Source organism: Heterodontus francisci, chromosome 26, assembly GCF_036365525.1.
Source record: "Heterodontus francisci isolate sHetFra1 chromosome 26, sHetFra1.hap1, whole genome shotgun sequence".
Lineage (NCBI taxonomy): Eukaryota > Metazoa > Chordata > Chondrichthyes > Heterodontiformes > Heterodontidae > Heterodontus > Heterodontus francisci.
In genome coordinates, this window is record NC_090396.1 from 60,913,648 (window position 1) to 60,927,945 (window position 14,298).

General features: G+C 44.5%; 1 protein-coding gene across 1 annotated transcript in view; it reads left to right on the plus strand.

The window, feature by feature from the left end:
* The window catches only part of LOC137384384 (dynein axonemal heavy chain 17-like), a 1,056,876-nt gene that overhangs the window by 962,176 nt on the left and 80,402 nt on the right, over positions 1-14,298 (plus strand). Inside the window, exon 69 of the mRNA XM_068058353.1 lies at positions 430-600. Within this exon, the coding sequence (XP_067914454.1) occupies positions 430-600 (171 nt within the window). The remainder of the gene's footprint in view (positions 1-429; positions 601-14,298) is intronic.

A 14,298-nucleotide genomic window follows, 5' to 3' on the forward strand; every position in this document is an offset into this window, starting at 1 on the left:
GTCACTCCTACCAATACTGTCATCGACAGATACATCTGTGACAGGTAAATGGTGAGGATGAGGTCCCTCTTGTTGGTTCCCTCAGCACCTGCTGCAAATCCAGTCTATCAGCTATGTCCTTTTGGACTCGACCAGCTTGGTCTGTAATGGTGCAACCGAGCCACTGTTGGTGATGGACATTGAAGTCTCCCTGGTTCTCTGGATTACTAGTCCAGTGACATTACCACTACACCACCTCCCATTGCTTACTGTGTAATTAACGGGTGCAGGTTAATTGCACATCCTGATCTCTACATTTGTTTACAATGGTTATCCAATTTAATCCCCAGAGTGTTTTATTTTGGTATAGTTATTCAAAAGTAGGTAATAATTGATGCATTAACTTTTAACAGAAAATCTATACAATTGTTTCTTGTTTTATTTATTTAGGCTTTTCATGTTGTGTTTGAAAACGCGATTCAGCGCTCAATACCAGCAGAAGATGTAAAGGACCGTGTCGTCAACCTCACAGATGAAATCACCTATTCAGTTTTCGTGTATACAACCAGAGGTCTGTTTGAAAAAGATAAACTCATCTTCACAGCTCAGGTTGCTTTTCAGGTAAATACATGCTTGACTTTTGGTAAAGGGGGCTCGCACTATAGAAATGTAATGTTTTTCTCAATATTGTGCTAGGAATTTTGTTTTTTCATCCTTCTTTGTTAGCATTTACAGAGCACATTATTATTTCAGCCCATCAATAGAGGAATTAAATCACAAGGACAAAGTAGGGTAGATCTTTCTCAGAGCACCTATGGGAAGTTAGTCACTCACACTTCTCTTCCCCAGGCCAATTGTATTGCTCAGGGAAATTCCAAGTGTTGTCCTGTCTCTGGCTGAGCCATGTGCCTAAAAAGTAAGCGGACCTGAGCTCTCAGGTCTGAAGTTTTGCATCAGGCATCCAAGATTGGGACCTTCTGGCTTCTGATGGAGCTAGGTGCCCAAGAACAGAATCAACAGAAGATGAGGCCAGAGACCCAGCCATTCTGTCTCACCTCACTAAAATAACCATGCTGGTCCTGCATCTGTAACCGCCAAGCAGAGGAAACTCTCCCATACTGTTTTAAGAGGTTGCAAAATTGCCCATGTAATTGTTATAGTGATCTGCCTAAAGGCAGATCCTCTGTTCATTTCTCCACACCTTTCAGTCTTGCAATTTCCTCTTCAGTAGCTCGTAGGAGCCTCCCATTTTCAACTGCATGTTGTCTAACTTCATCATTCCCTTTCTCATTCTTGGTCTATATCCCTCTAATCTTCCTTCAATCACCTCCTTCAGCAAGTGCTCATGCCTTAGAATATGGCCAGCCTAACCTTGTTGACTTTTCTTCATGATGTTCACTTATGATCTATCCTCCTCCACCATCCTGAGAACTTCATCATTGCTCTTGTGTTCTCTACAAGTGGCGGCGCAGTGGTTAGCACCGCAGCCTCACAGCTGCAGGGATGCGGGTTCAATTCTGGGTACTGCCTGTGCGGAGTTTGCAAGTTCTCCCTGTGACCGCGTGAGTTTTCGCCGGGTGCTCCGGTTTCCTCCCACAGCCAAAGACTTGCAGGTGACAGGTAAATTGGCCATTGTAAATTGCCCCTAGTGTAGGTAGGTGGTAGGGAATATGGGATTACTGTAGGGTTAGTATAAATTGGTGGTTGTTGGTCGGCACAGACTCGGTGGGCCGAAGGGCCTGTTTCAGTGCTGCATCTCTAAATAAATAAATAAATAAAAATAAAGTGACCCATTGCATCCTCTCCAGGACCACATTTCACAACTTTCAAGTCTTTGGATGTATGCTTTTCTCAAGCTGGTAGTAGTCAAAGTAGTAGTAGTAACATTTCTTTCTGCTTTCACTGTTCTCTGAACCTTCAAAAACATTTAGCTCCTTTGCTTGATTTGTGCTTTCCATTACTTAACCTACAGTAGAATGTTACTGCATTGTTATGTAATTTTTTTCATAATGCTTAATTTATTAATTCTATAGTACAACATCTAGTTACCTTGAAATCCAAGGATCACTTAACAAAAATTTAAGATGCAAAGCAGAAAACAACAGAAGCTATATGCAGCAGATCACCAACAAACACAAGTCATATCTAGGAATTGTAGGATCCTTTTCATATTTGGAGACAATAACCAAATTCATGAACAATAAAACAAACTGAAGTAGTAGTCAAAGGAAATGTCCGCAAGCAGGACCCTGAGCTTCCGGTTGCTTTCCATTTCAACACTCCCCCCTGCTCTCATGCTCACATCTCTGTCCTGGGATTGCTGCAGTGTTCCAGTGAACATCAACGCAAGCTCGAGGAACAGCATCTCATTTACCGATTAGGCACACTACAGCCTGCCAGACTGAACATTGAGTTCAATAATTTCAGAGCATGACAGCCCCCCATTTTACTTTCATATTTAGTTATTTTTTCTTCCTTTTTTTCCCATTCTTTTTTTACATTTTTTACAATCTTTTTTTTGCATTTATTTCATTTCATCTTAGTTTGTTCAGTTTGCTTACCCACTGTTTTTTTTCAGGTTTGCACTTGATGCTGTTCAATATTCAGTGTATTTACACCTAATCTGTACTAATGCTTTGTCTTTCAACACACCATTATCATATTGTTTGCCTTTGCTCCGTGACCTTTTGGTCAGCTATGTGGCCTGGTCCAATCTAGACCTCCTTTGTTATCTCTTGCCCCACCCCCACCTCACTTGCTTATAACCTGTGACTTTTCTAATATTTGTCAGTTCCGATGAAGGGTCACTGACCCGAAACATTAACTCTGCTTCTCTTTCCACAGATGCTGCCAGACCTGCTGAGTGGTTCCAGCATTTCTTGTTTTTATTTCAGATTTCCAGCATCCGCAGTATTTTGCTTTTATTTTAATGTTTTTATATACTTTATGAAAGAGTATTACATTGTGTCATGCCCCCACCTGCCAAGAATGAGGCACATTCATTTTGTCATTAACATTAATTTTAAACTGTTGCTGGAGTGAGGAAATGACTTGTTAAACAGATCAGCTGTGGTTGGAAAAGACATTTGCATATTAATAGACAGTGCATGGAAGGACAAAGGACCATTCCCTGACACATTCAATCCACAATAGACCTTGATCACCAGGTATTGTGTGTAAGAGGAGCATTCCAGAGACTGTTAAGGTGATACAGTCCAGGACTGGTTAGACCAGCTGGTCACATGACTAACTGGCTGTTCCAGGATCTTTTGAACTAGCTCCAGAGAGTTTGAACTGAGAAAGACTGTTTGCTCCTGGACTGCAAAGATCTCTCCTGTCTGCTCCCATCTCTTTCTCACAAACCTCTGAATCCACTGAAGGCATATGAACCCCAAGAGAAAAAAGTCTCCTACAGCGAACAAGGTTTAAGAAGAATACTGGGCCCCAATGAATAACAAGATCTATCAACAATCAAGGACTCAACAGAACTCGAAGAACTGTAACAAACCATCTTCAGATATTGCCTCAAACTTTTTCCACTTTATTTCTTCTGCTCTTTTCTGTCTCTATTTGCATGTTTGTATCACGTACGCATGCTAGCGTGGGCGCGTCGTGTATCCTTAAGCGTCAACCGAATTAAAGTTAAAGTTTAATAAATTTCAATCTTCTTTTCTTTAAACCTAAGAAAACCTGTTTGTGCTAGTTTCTTTGCCTTATAATTGGAAAGCAGTGAACAAGGATTCACCAAGGGGGAGCTAAAAACACAGTGTATTTAAAATTAAACCGTTAGGGTAAGACCAGGTGAAGGCTGAGAGGGACCCCTAGACACCTTTCTCACCTGGTCATAACAGACATTTAGGGGCTACCGTCCTGGATTTTACCCACAGACAAACGAGAGAAATTAGAAGTGGGAAGCCAAATTGTACCCAATCAAAAAAAAAAGCAAGATTTCAATACAAGTTTTCTTGTGGTTCTGTGTGCTTGAATACTAACATGTCTGCAACTGAAGCTAGTAGCTCCCCCAAACCAGAGTGAAGTAATTTGGGATAAGTTAAAAGCACTGTTGTCCCCACCTGCCAAGGATGAGGCATTATTTATTTTGCCAAAAAGACATTAAATTTCAAATTGTTGCTGGGAATAAGAGAAGGCCTGTTACAAGGACTGCCAGACCTTGGCTGGAAAAAGGATATTTGCATATTAACAGACAGTACTTGGAAAGGACAAAGGACATACAATACACAGAGCCAAGACATGGTCAGACCAATTAGTCACACGACTAACCTGCTTGGCAACCTGGGGGTTTCTGAATTGTACAGTTTTGAACTGAGAGTCTGCAGAAAGCAGAATGCTCCTGGACTGTAGCGGACCTCCTCTTCTGTCTGTCTGCTCCCATCTCTTTCTCACGGAACTCCAAAACCCACTGAAGGCACATGAACCCAAAGAGAGAAAAGTCTCTGACAGTGAACAAGGTTTAAGAAGAATACTTGGCCCCAATGAAAAGCAAGATCTACCTACAATCAAGGACTCTTACAGCGAGCTCGAAGCACAGTAACAAAAAAAAACCCTCTTCAGAGATTGCCTCAAACTTTTCAACTTTATTTTTCTTCTGCTCTTCCTGTCTCTATCTGCATGTGTGTATCACGTTTGCATGCTAGTGTGGGCGCGTTGTGCATTAGCCAAATTAGAGTTTAAGTTTCAGTTGAATACATTTCACTTTCCTTCTTTAAACCTGAGAAAACCTGTTGTGCTGGTTTCATTGCCTTATAATTTGAAAGCGATGAACATGAATTCACCAAGGGGGAGCTAAAAACACAGTGTATTTAAAATTAAACCCTGTTACAGTCAGACCAGGTGAAGGCTGAAAGGGAACCCCAGACCTCTTTCCCACCTGGTCATAACAGAAATTTGGATGCTACTGTCCTGGATTTTAACCACAGACAAATGCGAGGAATTAAAAATGGGAAGCCAAATTATTCCCAAGCAAAAAAAAAAGCAAGATTTGAATACAGGCTTTCTTGTGGTTGTGTGTGCTTAAATACTAACATGGCTGCAACTGAAACTAGTAGCTCTCCAAGCCAGGATGAAGTAACTTGGGATAAGTTAAAAGCACTGTCTATGGAGGAGTTGAGGAAAATGGCTGAGCCGTGTGGGATCACTGTACGTGGCAAGGCCAGGAAGTCTGAAATCCTAAGGTTAGTGGGCAACCATTTTCCCTTGAATCTGAAGAAGCAGAAGCAGTGTTAGAAGCAGACCCAGAGAGGGCACTGCTATCAAAGATACAATTGCAACAAAGGAAACTTGAATTAGAGGAGAGGGAGAAAGAGACAGCCTTCCAGAAGGAACAGGAAGAAAATGAAAGACAGGAGAGAGAGAAAGAATGTGAAGAAAGAGAGCTGAAGCGGCTTGAGTTAACTAGGGGGAGACAGAGTAAGCCCAGTGAAAGCATAGCCAATATGGAGGAGCATAATTCAGGGCTGGGTAAAAAATTGCTAAAACTAGCTCAACTAATTCCAAAATTCAATAGGAAGATGTGGAGGCATTTTTGTGTCCTTTGAGAAACTGGCAAGGCAACTAAAATGGCCAGCTGAGACCTGGTCTCTTTTACTACAAAGCAAGCTAACTAGAAAAGCCCATGAGGTTTATTCCCTGCTGCCAGGTGAGAGTTCATCAAATTATGAGCTGACCAAAAATGCTATCCTGGGGGCATATGAATTAGTACCCGAAGCCTATTGCCAAAAGTTTAGAACTCTTAAGAAACAAGCTAATCAAACTTATCTGGAGTTTGAAAGAAGTAAGCAGCTGGCTTTTGACCAGTGCCTGAGAGCTCTTAAAGTACAGCTCAGCTATGAGAATCTCAGAGAAGTAATTCTGTTAGAGGAATTTAAAAACTCTCTCCCACTCTCAATAAAGACCCATGTAGAGGAGCAACTGGTTCAGGGAGTCCGGCAAGCGGCCGTTCTGGCTGATTTAAAAGTCAGTTTCCCAGGGGAGAACCTTTCCAAATCACCACAACAAATCTGAAAAGGACAAATGGTGAGAAGATGGCAGAAGCCCAGGTAATCCTGGGAGAGAAAGGAAAGCAGGAAACACAGGGGGCCCTCCTCCAACCAAAAAGGAAGGTGCTGTGAGCAGGAGTGAAACCCAGAGAGCTGTGTGCTTCCATTGTAATAAAGCAGGGCATTTAAAAGCTGACTGCTGGAAACTAAAGGGAAAGCCGGTAGGGTTAATTAGGGCACACCCGCTCAGTGAAGGCAGGAACCTGACGGAAAGGTTGGATAGGCTTGGGTTGTTTTCGCTGGAGCAGAGAAGACTGAGGGGTGACCTGATCGAGGTGTACAAGATTATGAGGGGCATGGACAGGGTAGTTAGGGAGCAGCTGTTCCCCTTAGTTGAAGGGTCAGTTACGAGGGGACACAAGTTTAAGGTGAGGGGCAGGAGGTTTAAGGGGGATTTGAGGAAGAACTTTTTTACCCAGAGTGTGGTGACAGTTTGGAATGCACTGCCTGGCAGGGTGGTAGAGGTGGGTTGCCTCACATCCTTTAAAACGTACCTGGATGAGCACTTGGCACGTCATAACATTCAAGGTTATGGGCCAAGTGCTGGCAAATGGGATTAGGTAGACAGGTCAGGTGTCTTTAATGCATCGGTGCGGACTCGATGGGCCGAAGGGCCTCTTCTGCGCTGTATTATTCTGTGATTCTGTGAAAGCATGGCAGAGCAAGTTGTGGCTTTAACTTCAGTAAGAGTGAGACCCGGGAAGCAAGAGCAGGAAAATTTAATAGGATTCCTGAGGGTTATCAAGGTTTTGTGTCTGAAGGGAAAGTAACCCCATACCTCTTGAGTGGGGCAAGCAAGCCCATAGTAATCCTCAGGGACACGGGGGCCACTAGATCCCTTTTACCGGGAAAAGGCCTGACCTTTCCCCCAGAGAGCGCAGTGAACACCCAAATGGTGGTGAATGGTATTAGAGAGCAGTGTATGCCTGTACTTATACACAGGTGCACCTTGAGTGTGACCTAGTTTCGGGACCGGTGACCATAGGGATTGTCCCTAGTTTGCCTGTGGATGGGGCTGACCTGCTCCTAGTTAATGATCTGGCGGGGGTGAAGGTGGTAGCCCCCAGTAGTGAATGAAAGACTGCAGGAGGTCAGAAAGACAGGACAGTGGCAGGAGACAGACCCCTGTAGTTTCCCTGAATGTGTAGTAGATCAAGCCATGATCAAACCAGCTCCCCCAGAGGAGACTGCATTGGCACTGCAGGCAGGTGACCATGAGGTCTGCCTGTCCGAGACTTTCTTTGGAAAGTTAGGAGACCCAGGGAATGAATTAAATGCATTTTCCCCAGCTGAGGCTCAGTGAGCAGACCCAGTAATGTGAGAGTTAGCACAGGCTGCCCAGTCTGAAAGTGAAGCAGAGAGAGTCCCTGATTGCTACAATATAAAGAATGAGGTACTGATGAGGAAATGGAGTTCTCCTCACAGACCTGACAGCAAGCAGTGGACAGTAGTTCACCAGTTAGTGGTACCACAGAAGTACCAGAGAGAAATATTGAGAAGGGCCCATGAGACTACAATGGCTGTATGTGCCGGTATAGCCCACATTAATCAGCAGTTTGACTGGCCAAAACTCCACAAAGATGTGGTGGGGTACTGCAGGAGTTGCCAGGTTGAGGGGAAACCCCAACCTATAGTGAAACGTGCACCCTAATTCGTGTACTGGTGTTAGGAGGACCCGCCAGCAGAAGGTTGGTGGACTGTAAGGGACCACCGAGAACAAAAGGGGATAGGCAGGCACACGGCTGGCAAAAGGTTAGACCGGGAAGGGTAAAACATGACCAGGAGGGCACGTTAAAGGAAGTCCGGGAGGAATCCCTGATGAAAACCCCTACTGTCTGGTCAGCCAACCCTGAAAAATTTGAAAAGTTAGACCCTACACCCTCCTACGTAAATGCAGACACTAGAAGCACCCCACCAGAGTTGCTAACAGCATTAACAGGAACCTGTAGAGACCTCTAGGGTAGCAGAGAAACCATGAGGGTGATGCCTCACTTAGTTGAAGTGCCAGAGGAGAGTGCAGTAGAGTCTGCACAAATACCTGCAGGCAGGAGTGTCCCGGAGGACAAAGAGGAGATTAGCAAAGAATCCTCCCCCACAGTCAGAACCAAAGAGTGCCACCCATCCCCCAAAGTCAAAAGCGTTTGCATGACCCAGCAAAGCACTGAAAGAGAGTTCAGGACAGACCCGCCCACTACTGACTCTCCTGAGAAAAAAAAATTCCAACTTCGGGCTAATTAAAGCTAACCATCTCAAAGACCCTAAGCAGCCATGGAAATGGGCAAACTGAAGAAAACCACCCCCCCCCCCCAAAAAAAACACATGTTTACTAGGATGCCAAAAAGTCAGGGGGGGGGGGGTGCAGTTTTCATAAGTTTTAGGATTTATGAATGAATGTGAATGAATGAGAGAGACGTGTGTTTTTCCCCATATCTTATATTTTCTCTCTCAACCCTTTTAATGATACACTCTCTTTAAAAATCGTATTTCATTCCACTGGGTGTGGAGGTGTCAGGCTAGGCCCCAACCTGCCAAGAATAAGACACATTCATTTTGTCATTAACATTCATTTTAAACTGTTGCTGGAGTGAGGAAATGACTTGTTAAACAGATCAGTCGTGACTGGAAAAGACATTTGCATATTAACAGACAGTGCTTGGAAGGACAAAGGACCATTCCTTGACACATCCAACCCACAACGGACCTTGATCACCAGGTATTGTGTTTAAGAGGTGCATTCCAGAGACTGCTAAGGTGATACAATCCAGGACTGGCTAGACCAGCTGGTCACATGCCTAACTGGCTGTTCCAGGGTCTTTTGAACTAGCCCCAGAGCGTTTGAACTGAGAAAGACTGTTTGCTCCTGATCACTAGAGTTAAGAAGAATGAGAGGGGATATCATAGAAACCTATAAAATTCTAATAGGACTAGATAGGCTAGATGCAGGGAGGATGTTCCCGATGGCTGGGGAGTCCAGAACCAGGGGTCACAGTCTCAGGATACAGGGTATGCCATTTAAAACCGAGATGAGGAGAAATTTCTTCACTCAGAGGGTGGTGAAACTGTGGAATTCTCCACCGCAGAAGAAAGTGGAGGCCAAATCAAACAGGATACTGAATTAGATAATTTGCCATGATCTTTTTTGAATGGCGGAGCAGGCCCAAAGGGCTGAATGGCTTACTCCTGCTCATATTTTCTATGAGAAGATCTCTCCTGTCTGCTCCCATCTCTTTCTTACAAGCCTCTGAATCCACTGAAGACACATGAACCCCAAGAGAGAAAGGTTTCCTACAGTGAACAATGTTTAAGAAGAATATTGGGCCCCAATGAAAAGCAAGATCTACCTACAATCAAGGACTCTACAGTGAGTGCGAAGAACCATAACAAAAGCTCTTCAGATATTGCCTCAAACTTTTTCCACTTTATTTCTTCTGCTCTTTCCTGTCTCTATTTGCATGTGTGTATCGCGTATGCATGCTAGCGTGGGCGCGTCGTGTATCCATAGACATCAAACAAATTAAAGTTTACGTTTAATAAATTTCAACCTTTTCTTTAAACCTAAGAAAACCTGTTTGTGTTGGTTTCTTTGCCTTATAATTGGAAAGCAGTGAACAAGGATTCACCAAGGGGGAGCTAAAAACACAGTGTTTAAAATTAAACCCTGTTATGGTAAGACCAGGTGAAGGCTGAGAGGGATCCCTACACACCTTTCTCACCTGGTTGTAACAATTTATTTTTCCTTGAGCAAGATGCTGCACTATACAATTAATAAATTGAGCATTGTGAAAAAAATATATAATGAATAACATTGTGCTGCAGACAAAATAATGGAAAGCACAAATCAAGGCAAGGGAGCTAAATGTTTTTGGAGGTGCGGAGAAGAGTGATGCAGAAGTGAAAGCAGAAAATATTGAGTGGGACAGAGTAAAATGTTCCCCTAGAAGTTGTCTCAATGGCTTGGGAAGATTCAAGTTCATATTCAGGATTTGTGATTGCAATCATTTTGGAGGAAATAAGGCATTTTTGACGAGATATGAGTAATTAATGGGTTTTTTGTTCAAAGCAACATTAGGATAAACAGGAAACAAAAGAAAATGAGGGTAGGCCAGTTTTGCCTTCTTATTTTTGTAATGGTGTTATTGGTAGTTTAATAGAAATTACGAAGTATCAAGGACAGGAATTAGTCTGTCAATACTTTTACATATTTATCAAAGGTCAGGACATACATTTTTTCAGCAAGAATGTGTAGTTCCTTATGATATTTTGCGTGGAGAAATGAAATGAAATTAGTCAAGCAGGAATTCAATCTGGTTAGGGTCAATTCAAAGAAACTTCTTAAATTGTAGCAGGTGGATGCAAGTACAGACAGGAATAGATGACCAGAAAACACATGCGGATAATATGACTCCTGCAGAATATTACTCTTTCCAGATACTTTGTGCACATGGGCACAAATAAACTGACTTCATAGAATTTCTCAAGTTCATCGTACTTACATAACTGGCTGATAAATTCGGGTGCAATGCTCATGATACATCAGGACTGGATTCCTAGGCACAAGCAGCCATTGAAGGGATAAGAGCAGAAGAGGTACAGAGTCCTCAGGCTGACATCCAAGGGTGCTGGGGGCAGTGAACTGTGGCATTAGGGAATAGGTGCTGCACAGCTAAAGAACTGCTGATGTGCGCCGGCAGAAATATGGGATAGTCACCTAATTTGGATAAAAGTCAGGAACCTAAAGAGACTTGTGCATAGCATTTGCACAGGCTGCCAGCACACTTTGCACTTTGCGTCCGAGGTGCACAGCAAACCCTTTGTAGGTCGCAGGCCTCCATCAAAGTGAATGGGCACTTTAGTCCATCAGGATCCCAGCATTATATTACCAACCCCATGGAGTAATGTTGATGGGACCAGTTTTTCTTGGGTAATTTTTGTTTAGGTTTTGGGAATAGGTTGCTTTTTGTGAATGGAGTAAAGATGGCGAAAAGAGTATGAAAGTTAAGCAAGTCTTTGTTAAGTGGCTAAGGCATTAAAGTCCAGAATTCAGTCACACTGAGCCTGTTTTTTGGGTGCCAAATAACTTCTTAAGTCTCCAATATAGAGGGCATGAAGTGCACATGCCTGAAGTGTACTGCCTGGCATATTGGTAAAAGCCAAAGAAAGCCAATGTGCAGTGCCCATGATTGAAACAGGAGTTAAATCCTTTGCCTGTTTGAGGCCCCATTGCAAAGCTAATTTGCCCTAAAGCAGCAAGCGCCAGTTCTGACTGCACTTAGTTAAAACAGGCCGTGAATCATATCAGGAGGTTCCAACCCCACATTCAAATGGGCTACCGTTGCAGCCACTACCTCCTCCCTCAGCTTCACCAGGAACTAATACACTGCACCCCTCATTGCTGATCAACACCCTACCTCCCACCCAACTGCCATTGCAAACCCTCCCCACTTTCCAATCATCAAGAAGTTGCAAGTTCTCCTCCAAGCCACACACCATCCTGACTTGGAACTGTCGCTGGGTGAAAATCCTTGAACTCCTTTCCTAACAGCACTGTTGGTGTACCTACACCCCAAGGACTGCAGCTGTTCAAGAAGACAGCTCACCACCACCTTCTCAAGGGCAATTAGGGATGGGCAGTAAATGCTGACCTAGCCAGCAATGCCCACATCCTTGAAAGAATTAAAAATTACCTCCCGACATGAAGCACATAGCCCCACCTTACTGACCATCCCCTCCCGGTCGCTCACCCTTCTTCAGTTACCAGAGGCACACTGCAATGTCAGCAGAACACCAATCCTCAACTGCAACCCGCCAGCCTGTTGTTCTCGGCAGCTCGCTGGCTCAGTGTAAATAGATTCATAGGGTAGAATTTTATGCTCCCTCCCGCGATGGGTTTGGTGGTGGGGAGAGCATAAAATTGCATGGGATACTGGCGGGGGTGACCTCACCACCATCCCGCCTCCGCTGAAATTTAGTCTGGGAAGGAAGGCCTGTGAACGACCTTCCGGACCCGCTGCCAATTGAGGACCTTAACTGGGCAATTAATACCTAATTAAGGGCATCTTCCCACCGCAGCTGCAATTAACTGTATGGCCCTGTCACCGCATAGAAAGCACAACATCAAAAACCATGCAGGCTGCTTCCTGGCTGCGGCGGGTTGGGGGAGGGGAAACCCTCATTCAAAGGCACTTTGTGCCTGAACGAGGGCCCCAGCATCAGGAAGGGGGTGGGCCCACTGAGGACCGCCCCCCCTGCCCTTGCTGCCGACAACCCTCCACTCCTCCCCTGCAACCCCTAGCCCGCGAGACCCCTCCAACCCTGACCTACCTTAAACCTGCTTCCAGCGCCGCCCCTTGATGTCTAGTCGATGCAGCTACAGCAGCAGCCACCACCTCCATATTGACACTCTGTGTCAATAACTCTATATTGCCTCTCCCTGTCCCTTCTGTGAAAATGCATCGCCTCCCACTTCTCTGTATTAAATTCCATCCGCCACTCGTCTGCCCATTCTGCCAGCTGATCTATGTCCTGTTGCAATTGTTGGTATCATTCTCACTGTTCGCCACACTTCCAATTTTGATATCATCTGCAAATGAGACCCAAGTCCCAATATCTGGGATGTCTTGGACACCATTCAAGGACAAATAAGGATCCCAGAGTGTCCAAAGTTTCAAGGCCTTGGTATCATATCGTTGCCATTTTTGCAATTCTAAATTGTTTAGTGGAGAATGATGCAAAAAGGTACACAGGAGGACTAGGACATATTATAAGAGGGTGAGTAATAGGAAGGCTGAAGAATAGGTAAATGACTTCGAAAGAAAGGTTACAGTATTTGTGTAAACTGCCAGCTAGGTTTTAGAGTCATAGAGTTATACAGCACAGAAACAGGCCCTTCGGCCCACCGTGTCTCCGCTGGCCATCAAGCACCTATCTATCTAATCCCATTTTCCAGCCCTTGGCCCGTGGCCTTGTATGCTATGGCGTTTCAAATGCTCATCTAGATACTTCTTAAATGTTGTGAGGGTTTCTTCCATACCACCCCTTCAGGCAGTGTGTTCCAGATTCCAACCATCCTCTGGGTGAAAAAAGTTTTCCTCAAATCCCCTCTAAACCTCCTAACCGTTATCTTAAATCCATGCCCCCTGGTTATTGGCACATCCGCTAAGGGTTAAAGTTTCTTCCTATCTATGCTGCTCATAATTTTGTATACCTCAATCAGGTCTCCCCTCAGCTTTATCTGCTCCAAGGAAAACAACCCTAGCCTATCCAGTCTCTCTTCATAGCTGAAATGCTCCAGCCCAGGCAACATCCTGGTGAATCTCCTCCGCACCCTCTCCAGTGGAATCACATTCTTCCTATAATGTGGTGCCCAGAACTGTACACAGTACTCCAGCTGTGCCCTAACTAGCGTTTTATACAGCTCCATCATAACCGCCCTGTTCTTATATTCTATGCCTCGGCTAATAAAGGCAAGTATCCCATATGCCTTCCTAACCACCTTATCTACCTGTGTTGCTGCCTTCAGTGATCTATGGACAAGTACACCAAGGCTCTGACCTTCCACACTTCCTAGGAACCTACCATCCATTGTATATTCCCTTGCCTTGTTAGACCTCCCAAAATGCATCACCTCACATTTCTCAGGATTAAATTCCATTTGCCGCTGTTCTGCTCATCTTACCAGCCCATCTATATCATCCTGTAATCTAAGGCTTTCCTCCTCACTATTTATGACACCACCAATTTTCGTGTCATCTGCGAACTTACTTATCATACCTCCTATATTCATGTCTAAATCATTAATGTACACTACAAACAGCAAGGGTCCCAGTGCCGATCCCTGTGGTACACCACTGGTCACAGGCTTCCACTCGCAAAAACAACCCTCAACCATTCCCCTCTGTTTCCTGCCCCTAAGCCAATTTTGGATCCAATTTGCAAATTTCCCTGGATCCCATAGGCTCTTACCTTCTTAACCAATCTCCCATGCGGGACCTTATCAATAGCCTTACTGAAGTCCGTTTTTTAAAAATTCATTCATGGGCATCGCTGGCCAGGCCAGCATTTATTGCCCATCCCTAATTGCCCTTGAGAAGGTGGTGGTGAGCTGCCTTCTTGAACCGCTGCAGTCTATGTGGGGTAGGTACACCCACAGTGCTGTTAGGAAGGGAGTTCCAGGATTTTGACCCAGCGACATTGAAGGAACGGCGATATAGTTCCAAGTCAGTATGGGGTGTGACTTGGAGGGGAACTTCCAGGTGGTGGTGTT